The 18,926-nt window shown below is 38.7% G+C and overlaps 1 protein-coding gene across 3 annotated transcripts; it reads left to right on the top strand.

Moving 5' to 3' along the window:
- Nucleotides 1-1,224: 1,224 nt before the first annotated feature.
- On the top strand, nt 1,225-18,881 carry LOC114874465 (amyloid-beta-like protein). Of its 3 annotated transcripts, none has more exons than XM_029183756.2 (15): nt 1,225-1,517; nt 7,509-7,562; nt 7,830-7,961; nt 8,391-8,517; nt 8,928-9,018; nt 9,350-9,480; nt 12,096-12,315; nt 12,387-12,597; nt 12,736-12,918; nt 13,003-13,074; nt 13,148-13,338; nt 13,536-13,636; nt 13,711-13,937; nt 14,056-14,202; nt 14,334-18,881. In XM_029183756.2, exons 1-15 carry the CDS (start codon nt 1,461-1,463, stop codon nt 14,442-14,444), a joined length of 2,055 nt encoding a protein of 684 aa, XP_029039589.1. In that variant the 5' UTR covers nt 1,225-1,460; the 3' UTR covers nt 14,445-18,881. The 3 variants fall into 3 exon arrangements, with proteins under 3 accessions (XP_029039589.1, XP_029039588.1, XP_029039587.1); XM_029183755.2 differs by having other exon boundaries at nt 1,226-1,517; nt 12,745-12,918; nt 13,476-13,636; XM_029183754.2 differs by having other exon boundaries at nt 1,226-1,517; nt 13,476-13,636.
- Nucleotides 18,882-18,926: the final 45 nt, after the last annotated feature.

Genomic DNA, 18,926 nt, shown 5'->3' with positions numbered 1-18,926 from the left:
TTGGCCCATACCTTTGCCTGTGTGTCGGCCACCGTACCCACTGGTTACCCTGGAAACGGTATCGATTTCAACCCTCAGCTATGCAGTAGAAACCAGCGGCACACCATGGGGGTCTCTTCGTCCCGAGTTTCGACAAGACAACCCGTTTAAACTACCCGATTACACCAGCCTCCATCTCTATTACTGCTTTGCATTTTCACATGCTTCGTAAAATCAGCGCATTATGACATCGAAGGGAGCGACTTGAAATTTTCACTGCAATTCACTTCAATCGCTTGATTAATTGATCCTGACGATTTTCGTTCATTCTGTTTACTTAGAGATATGCGGACGTCTTCGCCGTAAGGGGTAGATGTACTAAGGCATACAGGCGTTACAAGTGCGTCGGACAAAAGAAATTTTGTTCAAAAATGAATCAGTAATTATTAAACCAGTCAAAGTGGTTTCCAGTCGATAACTATTAGTATCGAATAGCTTATCAATAGACTTCCGGTTGGTAAAAGTATTCGTTTCGTTTTCGACTTCCTCCTCCTCGTCCTCGCTTCTATTACGGTATCGGAGACGAATATAAATGATGCCGCATCGTTATTCATTATTTGTTGTGTATTAATAGCACCGTTACCGGTACGTAATCATGATACTGTAATAGATGTATCTTATGCATACATTGTTAGTTGGAGACTTAAAAAAATCGGTGACAGTGATTTTTCTTGGTGATGCATACAATCAATTGTATATTGTTTTTTTCTGAGAATCGAAGCGTTCTAAGTAACTTTGCCATCGATTGGCATTAGCTAAGGTTTCATTTCCATTGTCGAAATGTAAATGGATTAAATTTGACGTTTAATCGAATATTTATGCGTTGACTGTGGGTCTTATTTCTTAAAATTTATTTGAAAAATATCCTTTTGTTATTAATATTTTATTTTGCTCTTCATTGAATATTATTCATTCTACTGACTGTTTTTATAACGGTAATTCACGATTCAATGGTAAAACTCTTGTTAAGAATAATTACCCGGAAGAATCTTATATAAAATCTAACAGTTACGTGCACGAGTCAAAGTGCATCGTTTGAAATCACGATATTCCCGCCACATTATTGACTGACCACTGCGCGCATGTGAATGCACCCTTCAACGCGGTCATCCAACTAAGACGGTCTCTGATTGGTCGAATCATTTCAGCGGCATCGGCGCCGCGCTCCGTCGCCATCTTGATTTCTTGTCAAGCGACCCACCCAGCAGCAGTGTCACAGTAGTACGCTGTGCTCTCGTATACAGCGGGTGAATGGTGTCCCGGGTACAAGTAAATTTGTTCAGCGACGTTTCTGACGTTTGTTAATCGGTGCATCGTCGGATCCTGCGTAAAAGATCGCGGTGAAGCGATATCGTCAAGCAAGGAATCTCGACGAACATCTTATCGAGGGAGTTTAAAAAGGGTCAGCCAAGGAAGGAAAGATGAAGGGGATGCTGGTGCCTGCACTGCTGGGCGTCTTGATGGTCTGCCGGGTCCAGGTGAGTAACAGTATCATTTACACGTACGATCGCGAAAACACGAAGGTAACGAAAGGTGTGAAACGAACGGGAATCGATCATCGTCTCGAATAATATTTTTCTCGTTGTCAGTTTCTCATTTTTTTTTTCTTTCTTTCCTTTCTTCTTTTACCTTGTCGACGAACAAGCGACAAATGTCACGCGCAACGCGCATCACGATCGATGTAGTGGCTACGGTGCACTTGTCCCGTGAATGGTTCCTTTGAAATGCTCGCCGATTAAACCCTGCTACCTGTCAATCGATGCCTCGCGATACTCGATGCGTTCATTTCGAGTGCATTACTAAACCGTCTACCTTGTAACGATCGACAGCTTCGTAGATTCTCGACGAATGTTTGCCTACGGTGAAGACTACGCGATCAAACGCCTACCGTACTCCAACGCTCTTTCCATGCGACCGAGCGGCATTAATCGAATCTGACGTTCTACAGTCAGGGATAAAATTAAGCGTACAAGTGGTGATAATCGATATTTTTCAAACTAAATAAAAATTAGATACACTAATCAATGTAAACAGGAATTTTAGTTGTAAGATATGTAATGAGTAATTGAATTTAAAAAACGAGACAATTTTATAAATTGGAAACCTGTCAATCATATTTCTTTACAAGCTTTCAGCTTCCAATCGATATATCATACATTTCTGATATAACAAGTCCTTTGATTTGCCATGGCGTGTCACTTCCGGAGCATCCATTTTAACAGGGTTAAATATGAATTCAATCTACTTTGAAATATTTGTTGTATAGTAATTAAATTTAAATTTATAATAGACATTTTTCTGATCAACCATGAACGACACTCGTGCCCGCAACTCGTCCATTTAATTTTCTCTCCGACTGTACATCGTGTACAATATCCGTCCTCGCTACTTTGCCGGCTATTTTCATCGTTAATGTCATGTATCGTAACACGGCAATGTTAATTAGTCGTTTTTATCGAGCAACCGTTTAAGATTTTAAATCAGAAACGTAGTTTTTCCTAACGATTAGAAACATTGCAAAGGGAATTATAAGCTGTCATAAACCGGTTGATTGAACGCTCTAGCAGTTGACACTAATTAATGGCTTTCGTTGCAACGAAAAGAGATACGGTGTAATTACGCGTTTACGATCGAACGTCACCTTTAGGGTTTTTAAATATCGTTTAAATATCATAATTTAAGCATTGGTATCTTTATTTGAAACGATATACTGTCTACTTATCAGCTGCGAAGTGTCATCTTTCGAAAACCGCCATAAGGAATATGGCGGCAAATTCAAATTGACTACTTGTTGTCGGAATACCCTTTAAGTGAATTTCACGTGCATCATACATCTAACCTAACTCCATAAATCGAAATTGTTAACAATCTTACTGGGTTAGCGTGCATGTTTCTCCGCGTTCTTCTCGTTTGCTCGTAAAAAATAAGCACGGACGCTTTTTAAAACGTTTCAAAGCGCAGCCATCCCAGAGGGAAGTAACGTTGTGTATGCGCAATTTATCACGCACGAACGAACATAAGCGAAACTCCCATAAGAGGCACAGACCAACTAGAGATTGCAAATACATACCTAAAGTCGTAAAACGGATTTGCTAGCGATTTTCTTGTTAACGTTAATTCCACGAGACAGTTCAATTCACGTGGCTCGTTGCGAGCTATCCTCATGAAATAGGATCGCGTGTAATAGAGGGGAAAGTCTGTTCTCGAAAAGTGTCCCGCCCTAAAACACATAGCGCGCCAAATTTGAATAGTATTATTACAATCGAAGCATTTTATTATTAAATTTATAACTAAATCAATTTATTCGAGATTTAAATGAAAATTATTTAAATTATCAAGAAGAAAATGATTAAAGTTCCTCGAATCATTTCAATTTTAACGTTTATATTTCGCTCAGCGTAATTACGATCTTCACCTAGATTCAATTAAAAAAGGCAAACGCGTGTCGCATGATTGAAACGCACGTTCAAAGCTTTTCCCTTGCTTTTCGATGTTTCCTTATTATAACCGCGGTTTCGTTTTTACCGCACAGCCGGAGTTTTCGCCGGATGGAGGTAAAAAAGAAGGGAGGAAAAAAAAAGATGTTTCGACGCTTTAAATGCACACTTCTTGTCCCCCATGTTGCCGAACGAGAAAATGCTCTGGTAATGGAGCACAGAGTAAATGAGGACGAAAGAGTTTCAATGCATTTTTCATTTTCCACGCAGATTCTTTTTTAAGGTCACCTTTCACGACGCTGTCTTCTTTCATTTTAATACCCTATACCCGCTTTCTTCTTCTCCTCTTCTGCTTTTTTTTTTCTTTTTCCTTTAATCGGATCGCGTGTTAATTCATTAACGACACCAGGTCGTTTCCGTGAATACAGATGATTTCGTGCCAGATATTTTATGTAGTTCAACATTAATTTAAATATAAATTCAGCAAAGTTTCTGCTCCGTTCTGCGAGGGTTAAACACCTTTCATCCCGAACGTAGTCATAAGACGTCATACCGCACAGCCGGCTGGCGTCATAAGACGTCACGCTCGACGCAGCGGGGTCACCGTACAATTATCGACCAATTTAACGACCAGTATCCTTCCGAATGCTTTAAATTCCATCATTTTCCTGTTAGCCTGTCGATTAAGTATTCGTCTTTCAAGGGTTTCGCCTCGAACAAGAGAACCCGAAGCTTTTTGATCGTTTCCCTCGAACAACACTCGGTACGGCGTCGCTTTCTATTCCGCCTCTGAACGCTTCAACAAGTTTAACAATACGGTGTTAATAAATCGCCGAACAGCTCGTAAGGGTCATTCGAGTAGCAGACGGTGCTTATAAATTAACAGCTACCACGACGACCTAAATTCCACTGTTCCTACGTAATTATTAGCCATGGATGCTTCTGGACAAAGATCGTTGGTTCTGATATAAAATCTGAAATTTCTTGGATTCATCTTCCAGAACATCTTAAGAAAAAGGGAACGAGGGTTTGATTTCGGTGCGTCAGCGTCTGAAAACTGTTCAGCACCGGTGTCGCGTGTGCTCGAAGCTCCTTAAGGCTGCGGTCAGATTCGCTTTAAGTGCATTAAGTAAATCCACTTAGATCGAATCTTATATAAAACGTCCGGTAATCAGCTTTAAAGGGTTGCATTCCCAGACGCGTGTCAAAGGAAACTGTCGCGAATCTTGCCTGTTCTTATCTAGGATAGGTGTAGGGAGATGGCACCCTTAGTACCGGACATTAGCTATGTCGAAAAGAACTGAAATGTGACAAAATTGTTTCAACCGTCAAACGTTTATTTTATCATCTCCTTTATTTTGACGGTTGAAACTATTTTGTCATATTTCAGTTCTTTAAAGCTAATGTCCAACATTAGGTGCCATGCAGTCCGATACTAGGGGAACTCTTACCACATTGGCTCAATCCATAGCGATATCATGCCCGGGTTGATTTTCGGCTGAAGATCTTCTTTGGGCATTGTCGTTATTAAACTGGGAAGATGCGTAGGATGATATTCGAGAGGGAACGAGCGGAAATGGGAACAGAAACGTAGCCAGAAACCTGATTTCACTCGATCCTGCTCGCCGAGAAATGGAGATCGGTAAGAAGCCTCTCTTGTTATAGCTCGCGCGACACGCTCCCACACGCGTGAAATTATTCTATGCTGGTTAGCTTCCAGACAAAAAAGTAATGCTCGATGTATGTTCATCAATGCAGCGCAAGTGAAACATCGTTTAACCCTTTCATCGGTGAGACGGCGTACGCAGTGTCGAGACCTCGTTGAAGAACGCTCTTGAAATCCTTGGAATTCGCATGCTCAGGGTAGCATTAATGGATCAGCTGAGAACTGATGATTATTTGGGACAAGAACAGTCATTGGGCTATACATATTTAGTCAGTTACGTAACATTTTCCATTACCATGATACGGAATAATGAAATATTATTTCTTCGGTTGTATTTGACTTTCTGAATGGAAAGAGAACCGAGCTATTGTATTTAAATTAACATAATAATACCGATATGCTATATTGAAAAATGAACGGATTTGCATCCGTTTCCACGGATAATGTATTTACGTGGTAACAAACGAAAATGTAAAGTCCAATTGAATAATTTCAATCGTAAATGGTGTATTAAATATCGCGGATAAAAAAACATTTATTGTGTATTCGTTATGATAATGTTCGTTATTGGATCTGAATTATTGAATATTTTGTGGAATTTAAATAACTTACCGTACAATGTTCATATTGGGACTCTCTCCATGGTCCGCCGTCAAAATTCCATGAAACTGGAAATGAAAAATTTTTCTTTATTTATTCCAACTGTTTCTGATGAAGGGCTAGTATATATTTTGTGGGTGGTCAGGGCTATTCTAGACCCCATTTGGCTACGCCAATGGATGCAGTCAAGGTGTGGCCAACACGTTATGCGACGTAAACGTCGTCGCGAATTACATCGAGGTGTATGTCACGATCTCTCTTTGCATTCTCCTCAAGGTAGTAATAAGAGTAACTGGTGTTGCTAGACTGGAATTCTGCTGGTTGATCCGGGTTACATGTTGATGAGAGATGATCAGTTATCGGAACGCTAGAACTGGTCATCAGCTATCATGTCTGAAAGATATTAATGAAACTCCTATGTAGCCATTTTCCTCAAACTTTAAACTTTAATTTCATGTACCATAAGTGTCATTTCGCCATACTTTTATGTCATGAAATTTTATAATTAATGAAACGATCAATTCATTGATCATTTCATATTGAATATTTGAAGCTCAATGCAACGAAGGGCTAAAATGCATAATAAAATTGTTATGTATTTGATAATTAAAGTCGTCGAAGATAAGAAGATTCATTTAAAATCAACGTTCTTACAAAGTGAAGTTAAACGTACAGTCTTCTTTCACTTCCAAGAAACTTTCAACTTCTTTTAAATTAAATCACGAATTTTGATTGCCCAAGGAATTGGAAGTCAGCGAGCAAGTCCCATTAGCAGCTGAATCCTGAACCTCCGATTTCTAAAAGAGCCTTCTGCAAAATTACTTAAGTTTCTTGTGCAGTCTGTTTTTTTTAGAAGGAAGTCATCTGTTCAGTTTGTAGAAGGATTTTTAAGAGAAAGATTAATAAAAAATTAATTTAGAACTTTACAATTTCACAGTTCTTACAATTTTAGAATCTTAGAATTGGAGATGAATCTTTGTAGAAGGATACACCCACCCTCTCTCGTACCTAATCGAATGCCAAGGGGTCTAAATGGACTCAACCACCATCCAAGTATACAATCAAAAATACTTATAACCAGTTCTTTAGTTTCAACATCTAATTACCTGTGTAACTTGTTTCGAGGCCTCTAGTTTAATACCTTTTATTGTATCGATCGATCGAGCATTCGAAAGGTCGTTCAAACGGTTTAGGAATTAGGGAAACCGGAAAGAACGCGATTATAGGTCGTTACGAGGGTATTCTGAATTCTCGATGGAAAGAGGGATTTTTGTTACGAGATTACCAGAGAGAAACAGGAACGATATTTGTTCTTCGAAATGGGAAATTACAATTTGATACATTCTGGGATTTCGTTGAAATCCTTTCATCCCCCACGTTTGATGTTGTGATTTTTCTCTCTGTTTTTTCTTTTAACACGTTGAATGCCATGTCACTCATATCTCCTTTGAATTATCAAAGAAAGCCATTATTTATATTATTAGAAATTTAATTACTTATCTAATTAAAAATATTTTTATTAAGTATTTGAACAAAATATACGAAAAATAATAAATAAAATTAAAAAAAAAAAAAAAAAATATCTAATGAAATTTTCAATAGCGTTTACCTGGTAGTCAATGTGTTAAAGGGTTAATATCTGTATTTGATCGATTCTCGTTTAAATATTCAACGAACGAAATGTAGAGGAATGGTTGATAGTGAAAAATCTTAGAAGCGTATAATTTCACAGTAGTTCGAATGTCAGTGTGCTTTCTGCATTGCAGGCAGTGTCGGAGAGGCTCGAGTTGGCACCCGCTGGAGGAAGATCAGAGCCCCAGGTGAGTACCACTTCAAACTTCACGCTTCCTTTTCCTTACGAATGTCATCGAGCCCTCTACACTCGGATTTTACATCACCGCGAAATTCACTGCTACACGTGATACGTTTGAATGTCACTTCCGGTCGAAACTCATCGACTTCCCATTCATCCCTTTTTCATACACGCGACAGAATATTTTCTTCGCATTCGTCCGAGCAACCAAATGAATTCATCTAAATTGATCTGAATTAATTAAATTAGCAATTACTGTAAACGGTTTGCGAAGGTGGCCACGTTATGCGAAGCTGGAGAGGTGTATCTGGCACAACACATGGGCGAACAGGGTCGTTGGGTTTCCTCGACCGACAAGAAGAGCTGCATGACAGACAAGTTAGAGATCCTCGAATATTGCAAGAAGGTAAGGGACTAATTAACTATTCGAATTAATTTTAAGAAACAGCCATGATGGACAGAAATTTGAATAGGTTTGATAATTCTACTAATAATACACAAGATTGACTGACATGTATTGAGAAGGATCATCCATAATTTCCTGAAATAAATGAAATGACGTTTCAATTTCCTGGGAATTGTACCATTGATGGATGCTCTGATTAACCCAAGTTTGGATTTACATATTCATTTCTATTAAGATAAAATTTACCTTTTAATTACTCCAATCATTTCTGACGAAGACCACCCAAGTTACGCCAATGGTTGCAACTGCATTCGAGTGCACCGAATGAACGCTGCAATCTTCGACGCTTTCTCATCTGCAATAAAATGTTCCCGTTATTAAATCCGTAATGCGCGGTTAATGGATGATCGAATTGATATCGTGTTCTAGGCATACCCGAAGAGAGACATTACCAACATCGTCGAGTCCTCGCACTACGTGAGGGTTAGTGGATGGTGCAAGCCAGGAAGGACTAAATGTAAATTGTCGCGTTGGGTGAAGCCTTACAGATGTCTCGGTACGTATGCAAATCTACGGAGGAAAAATCAGAAGAATTATTTCAAATAACCATCAGCTTCGAGTTAACTTTACAAGCTTATCCGTGAACGACCCCAGCGAGTGACTCTGATTCTCAGTTTCTGCCGTATTGATTCCTTTGGCTCGTCGAGTATGTTGTAGCGGGAGAGCCGGTGTTAAGGGGGTTCTACTCTTTAGCTTTCTAATTAAATATACTAATTAAATATCTTATACCGTTTCTACCTTATAGTCACGAAGGTTCTTAATATTATTTTTGTCAAACTTTGTATTAAATGGTTAATCCCGTTTAGTAAATAAATAAATAAATAAATATAATAAACAATGACCGGATTTTAGAATGCAGTCGCTCTCTATTCAGGAAATACAAGAAATGTGCTTTTCTTTTCCCAGAGGGACCGTTCCAAAGTGATGCGTTACTCGTGCCAGAAGGTTGCCTCTTCGACCATCTCCACAATCAGACAAAATGTTGGGAATCTCACCGGTAAGCAAGCAAATATCAAAGAAGACACTGCAACGCCTTTATTGTATCGATTTGCCTATCCGACACCACGTAACTCTATCCATCTTGGCACACGTTTCACCTTATTGGAGTTCACAGTTCGATAATCTCCTACTTGGAGTGGCTATTGTCATTGGCGTAGCTAGGATTTTCGTCTGCGGTAGACCAAGCTTCCTAGGTTTATTAAACAGAATTATAATTTTATAATTTTCCTAATTTCAATAATAATTTATTCACCCACTGACCTGGCCAGCATTGTTATTGATACGTTTATCAAACGAGCAGTACTGTAATTCGGAAATGTCTGTTTCAGATGGAACACAACCGCGGCAGACACCTGCAGAGAGAGAAACATGAACCTGAGGAGCTTCGCGATGCTGCTACCCTGCGGTATATCCTTGTTCTCTGGTGTCGAGTTCGTGTGCTGCCCGAAACACCTGAAAGGTACGTAACGTACGTACATTCTCATTCCACCATATTCATTCATCAACGGTTCTGCGCGCTGAATAGAGCTCTCGCGTTGAATTGCATGAACGAAGCTCAAAGAAAGCATTGGAACCTGAAAGATATTTGGTAATTACGTGAATGTAGTATAAACTTAATAAATCCTTAGTAATTTTTATTTCAAGAATCCGTCCGGAGAGTCGGCGACGCATGGTACTTAGGCTCTAGGCTAGACTAGACTTGTCGATTTTCCTATAGATACCAAGGCATGCTTTCCTAATAAATATTAACAACCCATCTGAAGACTCAACGACCATGTTCTGTGTAATTACCAAATATGTTTCATTGAAAGCCGCGAGTTTTCATAGATAAGTGTATATAGCATGAAAACGTACGCGGACATCGAATCGATCATTTCAACTGAACATTTGGCGTGCAAGAGAAACAGTAGGTACGTGTTATTGTAATTCGATCGACAAATAAAGAGGGCATTATTATTACGTAGTTTGATATCCATGTCACAGATCTCTGTTACCTTGGAACGTGTTCTTTCTGGTCGTTTTGATTTCTTTACACTAGGAACGAAGATTAGAGAACTCTGTTAGAGTAAGCGATGCAATGATAAAAATTTGCAAACTTTTGGAAGAAACCGTGAAGAAACTTTTAAAAACTTTCTTTGCTGGACATAAAAATGGCAAGTTTCGGAAGATTAAAGTGATCGCTACGATGGAAAGGAAGGTGAAGAGCGAAGGGAGGGAAAAAATATTGAAATGTATTCAGTATCTATTAATTCCTCGTTCGAGCGTCAATAAAAATTCTCGTTTCCTCGGCTTTGAGCCATTTTCAATCAAGCGTTACTGTAAGTGCTCAAAGAAAATAACTGTACGGGATTATTCGAAAAGAATGTATCGATGGGTGCTTGAAATACTTGTAACATTTAAAAATGTGTAAATTGTAGAGAAAAGGTAACAAAGTCGGATCCTTGACTTATTTTATTAAAAGAATTTCTCGTCACATTGTCAAATTGAAATAATCTTTATTTTAACACAAAGTCTACTGTATGAATTTTCATAATTAATATCATAAAATAGACTTTGTATTAAAATAAGGTAACCATACAAAAATCGAATAATTTGCATTTTATTTCAATTTGAAGATGCGTGACACGCAATTTCGATAACCATATATTTCTCTTCTATTGAATTTGACTGCGTCGTATAGAAATTCGCCAATGGAATCACGGTATTTTTCAAATAAGCTTGTATCTCGATTCTCCGTCTTCTTCCCGTCAGTTTCATCCCCTGTCACTTCTATCTCCCTCGCTCTCGTACAATCAATAACCCGTCCGTCGACGACTGCGCGCAACGTAACAAACTATGGGCACTATGCCTCTTTCTCCTCGCTCCTGCGCATCTTTTCTTTTCCACGTACGATACCGAGATACCTTATAGCTAATAAACCCGATCCAATATGCTTGCCCATCGTGGGAGGGTTTGTACGCCAGCCAATTCGCTGTACATACACAGGCGACCGTGTTACCACCCTGCGTACTTTTCAAATCAATAGAAACGACCGATGAATCACCGTCTCTCATCGTCTCGTCTACGGCAATAAAACTTGAAATACACCCTTTCGACAGGGTCGCGACGACTCACCGAAATTTCATACCAAAAGTATCTTAGTCATTAACGTAATTAAGGGATGGGCCAAGTTCCCAAACGAAAAACTTAGCGCAAAAAGAGCATAAAATGAATGTATCCACTTCCAAATTTTATTATATTTTTTTTCTAAGTTAGTGTCTTTAGAATTAAGGTCCTGGGAGCTCCAGCTACCCCCGAAAGTACCGTTTCCTTTGAAGAAACGTACGTACCGTGCAGAGTAAATATTTGTCTATCGAATGAAATTCTTTGCTCGCAGGAATTTGTTTATACCGTTATTTTTAAATGAGCCGAGAGTCGAGGTGGAAGGTTTTTTACCGCGGCAATTTTCACGGACGATCGAGCAAAGCGTATTTCCTCTCTGTACGTGGAAAAGCGAAGCCCCGGTGATTGGGTTCCGTTCTTTTCGATATCGTCGATCAAATCTTCCTGTTTCTTTCTACCAAAAAAAAGGATAGCCGCAGACTTTTGTCGATATGAACAGGCGCAATATTGTATTCCGCGAGAGAGAGAGAAGGGAGAAAAAAATTGCCGTCACAACCACCGCGTGACCCAGATAAAAGGATAGCGATGAGGATACGCCGGGCAAAGCTTTTGTCTGCCTTTGCAGAACTCGAGAAGTCAGCTCATCAGCGTGTCTATTCTCGGAGAATGGAACATCTCGAGAACCTAGTTAGCCAAGACGGCTTGTCCTCTTCAACATAACAGAGACAAATTAGAGTTTTTCAGGGTGGGGAACGCAACGAAAGCCTATGCTTCGCGAATTTCCAGATCCGCCTCCTTTACACGGGAGATCGTTCGCAATTCCACCGCACGCAGGATCGTTTCATCCACTAAAATAAGCGAGAAACGTAGAGTAACATTCTTTCATATTCAGCTTCATTTTCGAGAGAATTCAATTTAATGAATTGGAATTGAGAATAGAAATTTCAACGATCGTTTCCGAATGATTTACAGAGAATATGAAAGCGAAGAAACCGATCGACTTACCGATTCCGAAAGGCGTGGACGAGGACCTGGACGAGGACGAGGACGATCTTGACGACGAGGATGACATGGATGCCGACGCGGACGACGATGACGATTCCGATGCTGATTCCGAGGACGTGCTCAACGATCAACCCGACGATGACGAGAGCGACGAAGAGTATCTGGATGATTACGACACTACGACAAGGTAAATCCTCGTTATCCCCCTTGTACGATTAATCCGAAGACCCTTGTTAATCACTTGCAACGATCTTGTAGTCGATTACCAACAACGATTTCAACGACGGAGAAGCCGAAACTGGACGCCACCGCGATGCCGCTACCGGTCAGCACCAGCACGCAACAATCCCCTCAGTCTCAGAGCACACCTGATCCGTATTTGACTCATTTCGACCCTCGTTCTGAACACCAGAGCTACAAGCAAGCACAAATGAGGCTGGAGGAGGTGCACAAGGAGAAAGTGACAAAAGTAAGCGGTTGGTGTTATCGTTTAGCTTGGCCCTTTTACAGTAGTATTGCTTAGCGAGGGACAATGAAGAGTTTTCAAAGGGCAATTCAAATCACGCGGGACACTAGTGTCGAAATCTTTGTGCTACAACGTTTTCAGGTGATGAAGGACTGGAGTGATCTCGAGGAAAAGTATCAGGACATCCGTGCGCACGACCCGGTCGCTGCTGACGCGTTCAAACGATGGATGACCACGCGATTCCAGGAGACTGTTGCTGCTCTCGAGGAAAGCGGGGCCGCTGAGAAGCATCAGCTTAGCGCTATGCATCAACAGAGAGTCCAGGTACGTTTCTTGTAAAAGAGAATCAAAGAGAATTGAATTTCGAGGAATGGTAAAAAATTTTATAGAGCTGTGTTAATGTTGCAGGAAGCCGTCAAGCAAAGAAATGACGAGGCAATGTCGTGCTACACTGCTGCTCTGAACGAGACACCACCAAACGTAGGTGCCCCATTGAATTTTCTACATTTTCAAATAATAAATACTTACAAGCTTTTCTGTCTACTTCGTTCAGATGCATCGTATCCAGAAATGCCTGCAGAAACTTCTTCGAGCTCTGCACAAAGATAGACATCACACGATCGCCCACTACAAACACCTGCTGGACAGCAGCTTGGAACAAGCTCAGCGCGAAAAGCCAGCCACGTTAGAACACTTGGCGGAAATCGATAGAATCACCAATCAGAGTCTCTTGATGCTAGAACGGTAACGTGTCAGTTTAGTGAAACGTCGCTATCACAATGTATCAACGTGCTAGATTTTGAGAATTGCGAAAGAGAGGAACGTATTTTTGCCTTATAGAATACTATATGAAGGATTTTTTCGTTCGTTATTTCATTTAGGTATCCTGATTTAAGCGCGAAAATTGGCCGCCTTATGGATGATTACGTTTTGGCCCTCAGGAGCAAAGATGAGACTCCAGGACTGCTGTTAGCGATGACGCGAGAAGCGGAAGCAGCCATTTTAGATAAATATCAGGCTGACGTTACCAGCAAACAGCAGGGTAATTATTTACTCGGAGAGTAAATTTTTATTGCAATAATTTTTATTACAATAAAAATGTATTGTTCTCTTTAGAAAAAGAGCATCAGAAGCAACTTGAACGAGCACGCAAAGAGCAACGCAAAGCAGAACGTGGAGAATTACGTACCGAACAGGCGCAGCAAGAAGAGAATGACTCGATAAATGATAATAAAGATACTGAACAACAACCAGAACAACCGTCAGCAGTAGCCGCTATGCACAGCGAAGGACTGATTAGGGCAGCACATAGTATGACACATGACATTTCTCATTCTGAACCGGTAAGATTGATTGATAAATGTAATTAGTGATTTTTACTATGACAATAATATTAATTTGACAGTCCTTGCATTATCTTCTCAAATGAAATGTTTCTTCTCTGTTTTCCTGTTAATGCAGGGTTACTCTCTTAGAAGGGAGGCTTATCACAGGGAAAGTCGATCCGTCTACTTCACACTTGCGTTTGCTGGAATTGCACTTATGGCTGCTGCGATCGTAGGTGTCGCGGTATTTAAAAGACGCAGTGCAAGGAGCCCCCACAGTCAGGTACATTTAAATAACTATATCTTACTTTAAAAAACGAACATCATTTTATGAGCAATACTGATTTAAGTATCAGGTGTACACGGAGCGCAATAAGAACACTAAATTATATTATACGCGTGATTCTTAAACAGGGTTTCATCGAGGTTGATCAAGCAGCTACACCGGAGGAACGGCATGTCGCGAACATGCAAATAAACGGATACGAAAATCCTACATACAAATACTTTGAAGTTAAAGAATAATCGAATCACCTTGGTCTACAAACATTTTAATTTTGAAACTGGTCTTTAATTGTCCGTTCTTCAAGAATCTCATAGTATTTTGTTAGTGTAAGATATCTTTCAGATCCGAGGTTCTTCCGAAGATTGAGAAAAGAAAAAGAAATATCCAGCAAAAAAAAAAGAAAAACAGTATACAAATTTACATCTTACAATTAGTGATATATGGAAATAAAATCTGTCCATAGGGAGATAGGTATATATCGCGAAAACGGAGTATCATTGTTTCGTCGTCTCTTTATATCGCTGGTGGTGTACCACGACCATATTTAACGATCTACGATATGTATAAAGCAATGTTATAATTAGATATAACATTTAAGTAGATAGAAATGATATGAGTTTATTATCTGCTCGTACCATGAGAAATTATCTACGGGACAATGTGAAAGGAAAACAACACGCCAATGTGCCATATTATGGAAAAGCGAGATAAAAAGATAATTGTCTTCGGAAGTATCTCATACACGTTGTTTTCGTTTCGTTGTCATTTACAATGTTACCGAGAGAGCAACGAAACGCAGAAAGTAGCGCTGGCAATAATGAAAATCAATTATTACACTCGGTAATATCACTCGAACCGGTGAGTATATTTATAATAAAACAGAACAATCTCTCAATTGGTTTCAAGTGATTTGCAAACGAGAGAACAATACGAGAACACGACGTCTCACCGACACAAGCGTTCACGGTATGCGTGGCAGTTGCGCTCTTTGCTGTAATTTCTGAGTTCTGATATTTTTGGAGGTAGTAAATGGCAATAATGGTTACGCAGCTTAAATAAACTACGTGGAAAAAAAAAAAATAAAATAAAATAAAAGTGGTAGCAGCGGTAGCAGCTTGCACGGCGGCAACATAAATGTATAATCCGATTTAAGAAAAATGAAAAAGAGAAAAAATGTAAAAAAAAAAAAAGATGGCATATTACCTAGCACTATACGCGAAAGAGATTAATTAACGCTATGACACTCTTTAAAAATATCAGAACGGCGATCGATGCACGTTCACCTTCGTGATGCAGCTGTTTTTTCATCTCCGTTCGATTCCCACTGCCTGATTTTTTCAGCGACCTTTCAGTACTTAACGTCTACTTAGATTATACAACTTTATACTTAAGAGATTAAAAAGAAGAGAAGAAAGAAAAATCATGAACGTATCTAAAGTTTAAAAAAACAAAAGGAGCAAGATATTTTATCATTCCATAACACAAGAGTCCACGATATCTTATCCGAGGTGCTGTCCGAATGTAATGCACGGAAAATATTCGATAGACTTGTTCGACTTGGACGAATAACGTTCGTTGGGAAAAACGAACGAAATCGGAAAGAGTCACGCCGAGGCTGTCGAATAAGAGGAACAGTTAACTGGAGTTTTTTTGAGTGGCATTAGTACCTCCGATTTAGGTCGAATAAGTGGCAACTATTTAAAGCAAGCGTTTCTCTCCTATTTTCTTTTCATTTTTTTTTTTTTTTTATTTTTCTTTACCATTTCATCGTTCCTTTTCGAAAGATGGTTCATACAATAATTATCTTAGGATATTAATATATATTATAATATTATATATATTATATATAATATATATGAACGCGTATATATATTATATATATTATAACGATAATATATTACATGTTTAATGCTTATATATTTGTATATGGTCAAATGGTAGTAGGCTGCACTTTAGCCAGGGTCGCGTGGGAAAGCATAGCTTTCAATGATACAAGATTTATTTGCATGTTTTAATTTTAAACTGTACATTATTTTTAATCGTATCCAGTCGAACGAATCGTTCTGTATGTACAATTAAAACAGTCTTTAGCCGTACAAGTATTAAGGTGACCTTAACTTCTTACCAATTTTCTGTGAACGTTGTAATTAGTTATACCTATACATATATCGTATTTGTTTAATTTCTGCGAGAAATAAATTAAGCGCTATATGCGCAAACAGAGGACACTGAATATCCTTGGATTCCTATAAGCGCACGTGAAGCAGCTGCCTTCCTATTTAACATAAAATAAAAAAAAGTTTTGTCTCACGCAACTCCGGTGGAAGGATGAGCCGATAATAAAAAAAAAAGAAAAAAAAAATAAGTATGTATACACAGGCACACACATTCGCGCATCGCTAAGTGTTAAAAATATTTTAGATATATTATAAAATGATAGCAATTAACCGTAATGTCTATGGATACAACAAAAGCATAGCATCGATGCGTTAATAATAATATTCCATGTACGCGTGTGTGTGTGCGTGTGTGTGTAATATATGAACAGAATATATACATAGATATATACATGTATACCTATCAAATTAACTATACATTATGTACCTATAGCATATAGTCGTTGAAACGAGAAGGAAACCATTGACACGTCGCGTGTGTAAAACCTGACTTGATACGAATTCACAGATGTTGAAGAGTATACAATACACGTTATAATGTTTTTTCTTCGTTCAGACTAGACACTGTACTTTTTTTCGATCGTGATTTCTATCAGTTGTAAAAAAAAAAAAAAAAAGAAAAAAACGAGAATAAAACAAAGGTGGTATGCGATCATATAATGATTGACCTACGTTAACGGATGTGTTTTTGCTAATCGTATCTCTAATGATGAAGCACCTTTGAGCTAACAATGTTTATCAATCTACGTTGATAATATACAGGTGTACAATCAGGGCCGCCCAGGGGCCCCCATAAAATAATTTTGCGTCTAAGAATGTTTACTTGAATATTAATCGAAGTAAATGCAAATCTAAATTAGTTATACAAGCTTTTTATTAATTTTATAAATTTTATTTGAGGTACTTTTCTTTATGTCATATATGTGAAGGGGCCCTTTTTCGGAGCTCGCCTCGAACCCCCGAAATCTCTGGACCGGCCCTGTGTACAATCTTCACATGAAAAGAAATGGGAAAATTTATTTATCACTTATCAATTTGTAGCTTTCTTTTCAAAATGTACACAAGAACTGGAAGATTAACTTCCGGTGCGCGCGCATTTCGTTGCAGTAAAAATGGACGAATGGAGAAATTCCATTCGTGAGTTTCCAGAGTTTGAAGAAGGACGAGGTTGAATGATCGGTTTGTGTCAGTATGCGTGTGTATTTGTCTTTTTACACGCCTTTGTCTGAATACTGACTTAGGACAATACATCGACTATCTGTTTAATCGTCATCTGTTCAAATGGCGCGCGCCAGAATTCGGTTTTCCGGTTGTTTATAGACTTTGAAAATGAAGGCGCAGATTGCGAAATAATAAAGAAATTTTCAATTGCGCTAATTGTGAATAATCTAATAATGCTTTTACATAGCGAACGAAGGAAGAGGTTAGGTTATTTTAACGACGACCGTGGCCGCGGGGAATAAAAAAGCTAACGGTAGCTGGAGATGCCCCTTTGGAAGCATATCAGTTTAGGTCTGTTAATTTGACAATGTCATCGTCATCAGACTTCAAGATATTGTGAATTTGCATCGAGCCACCCTGTATAAGTTTAAGAATTGATTTTTGTAAAGAGGTAATAAATATCTACCGAGATAATTAACTTTAGCTTAAAGAAGAAAAAAAAGACAAAAGGGAAAAACGCGAGAAGTGAGGAAACGAGAGAAAAAAAAAAATAAGGAACAAAAGAATATATACGTCCTTTGCATAGCGGTTTGGATTTAGAAGTCGGCGAAATGGGAAATAATAACGGAACTAAACTTTATTTTTGCAGTTCTTTCAGTATAATATCGATTCGTACGATTCTATCGATTTTGCGTCTTCAAACCTTGATATTGCAACAATAACTAGAGACATGCGAGAGGTCCGATTAATAAATATACATATGTGCAATATTGATACTCGGGTATACGCCTACACGCAACTCTGTTTAGTTTTCGATCTTACGTTCCAACATCCGTCGACGCTTAAACAAAGCGATTTCACGCTCAAATCAAAGTTCTCTCCGATATCGCTACATTTCGCTGCGACGTAGAAGAAAAACGCGCTGACTTTGTAAGAAACAATCAACACTAGATGGAATTAGTCAGTATCTAAATTCGATTTTAAAAAATTGACCTTTTATAACGTCCATCGGGTTGGAGAGAACGGATAGAAACGACGGATAAAGAAACACAATTTGGGTTATATAAACTCAATAAATTACATTCTTTTTTTTTTAAATAATTGTAGGATCGGAAACTACACGTTTGCCATGGAACGTTTCCATGACGTTCTTCGACGAGTAGAAAAGTTACTAAACCGGAGGATTAAACTAATCCCCCTGTATCCCACTATTTCCATCACACAAGGATTTTCTCCTCGCCACTCACAAATTTTATCGCATTATTACACTCCGTGAAAAGAACGTATTGTGTTTGTGGATATATGTAATTTTACTTATCAATAAATAAATTACAAAGATTTACTTGAGTATCAACTCCTTTATAATAGCAAAATTAATATATT

The sequence above is a fragment of the Osmia bicornis genome, chromosome 6, assembly GCF_907164935.1.
Source record: "Osmia bicornis bicornis chromosome 6, iOsmBic2.1, whole genome shotgun sequence".
NCBI lineage: Eukaryota > Metazoa > Arthropoda > Insecta > Hymenoptera > Megachilidae > Osmia > Osmia bicornis.
This window is presented reverse-complemented; position numbering and strand designations above follow the sequence as displayed.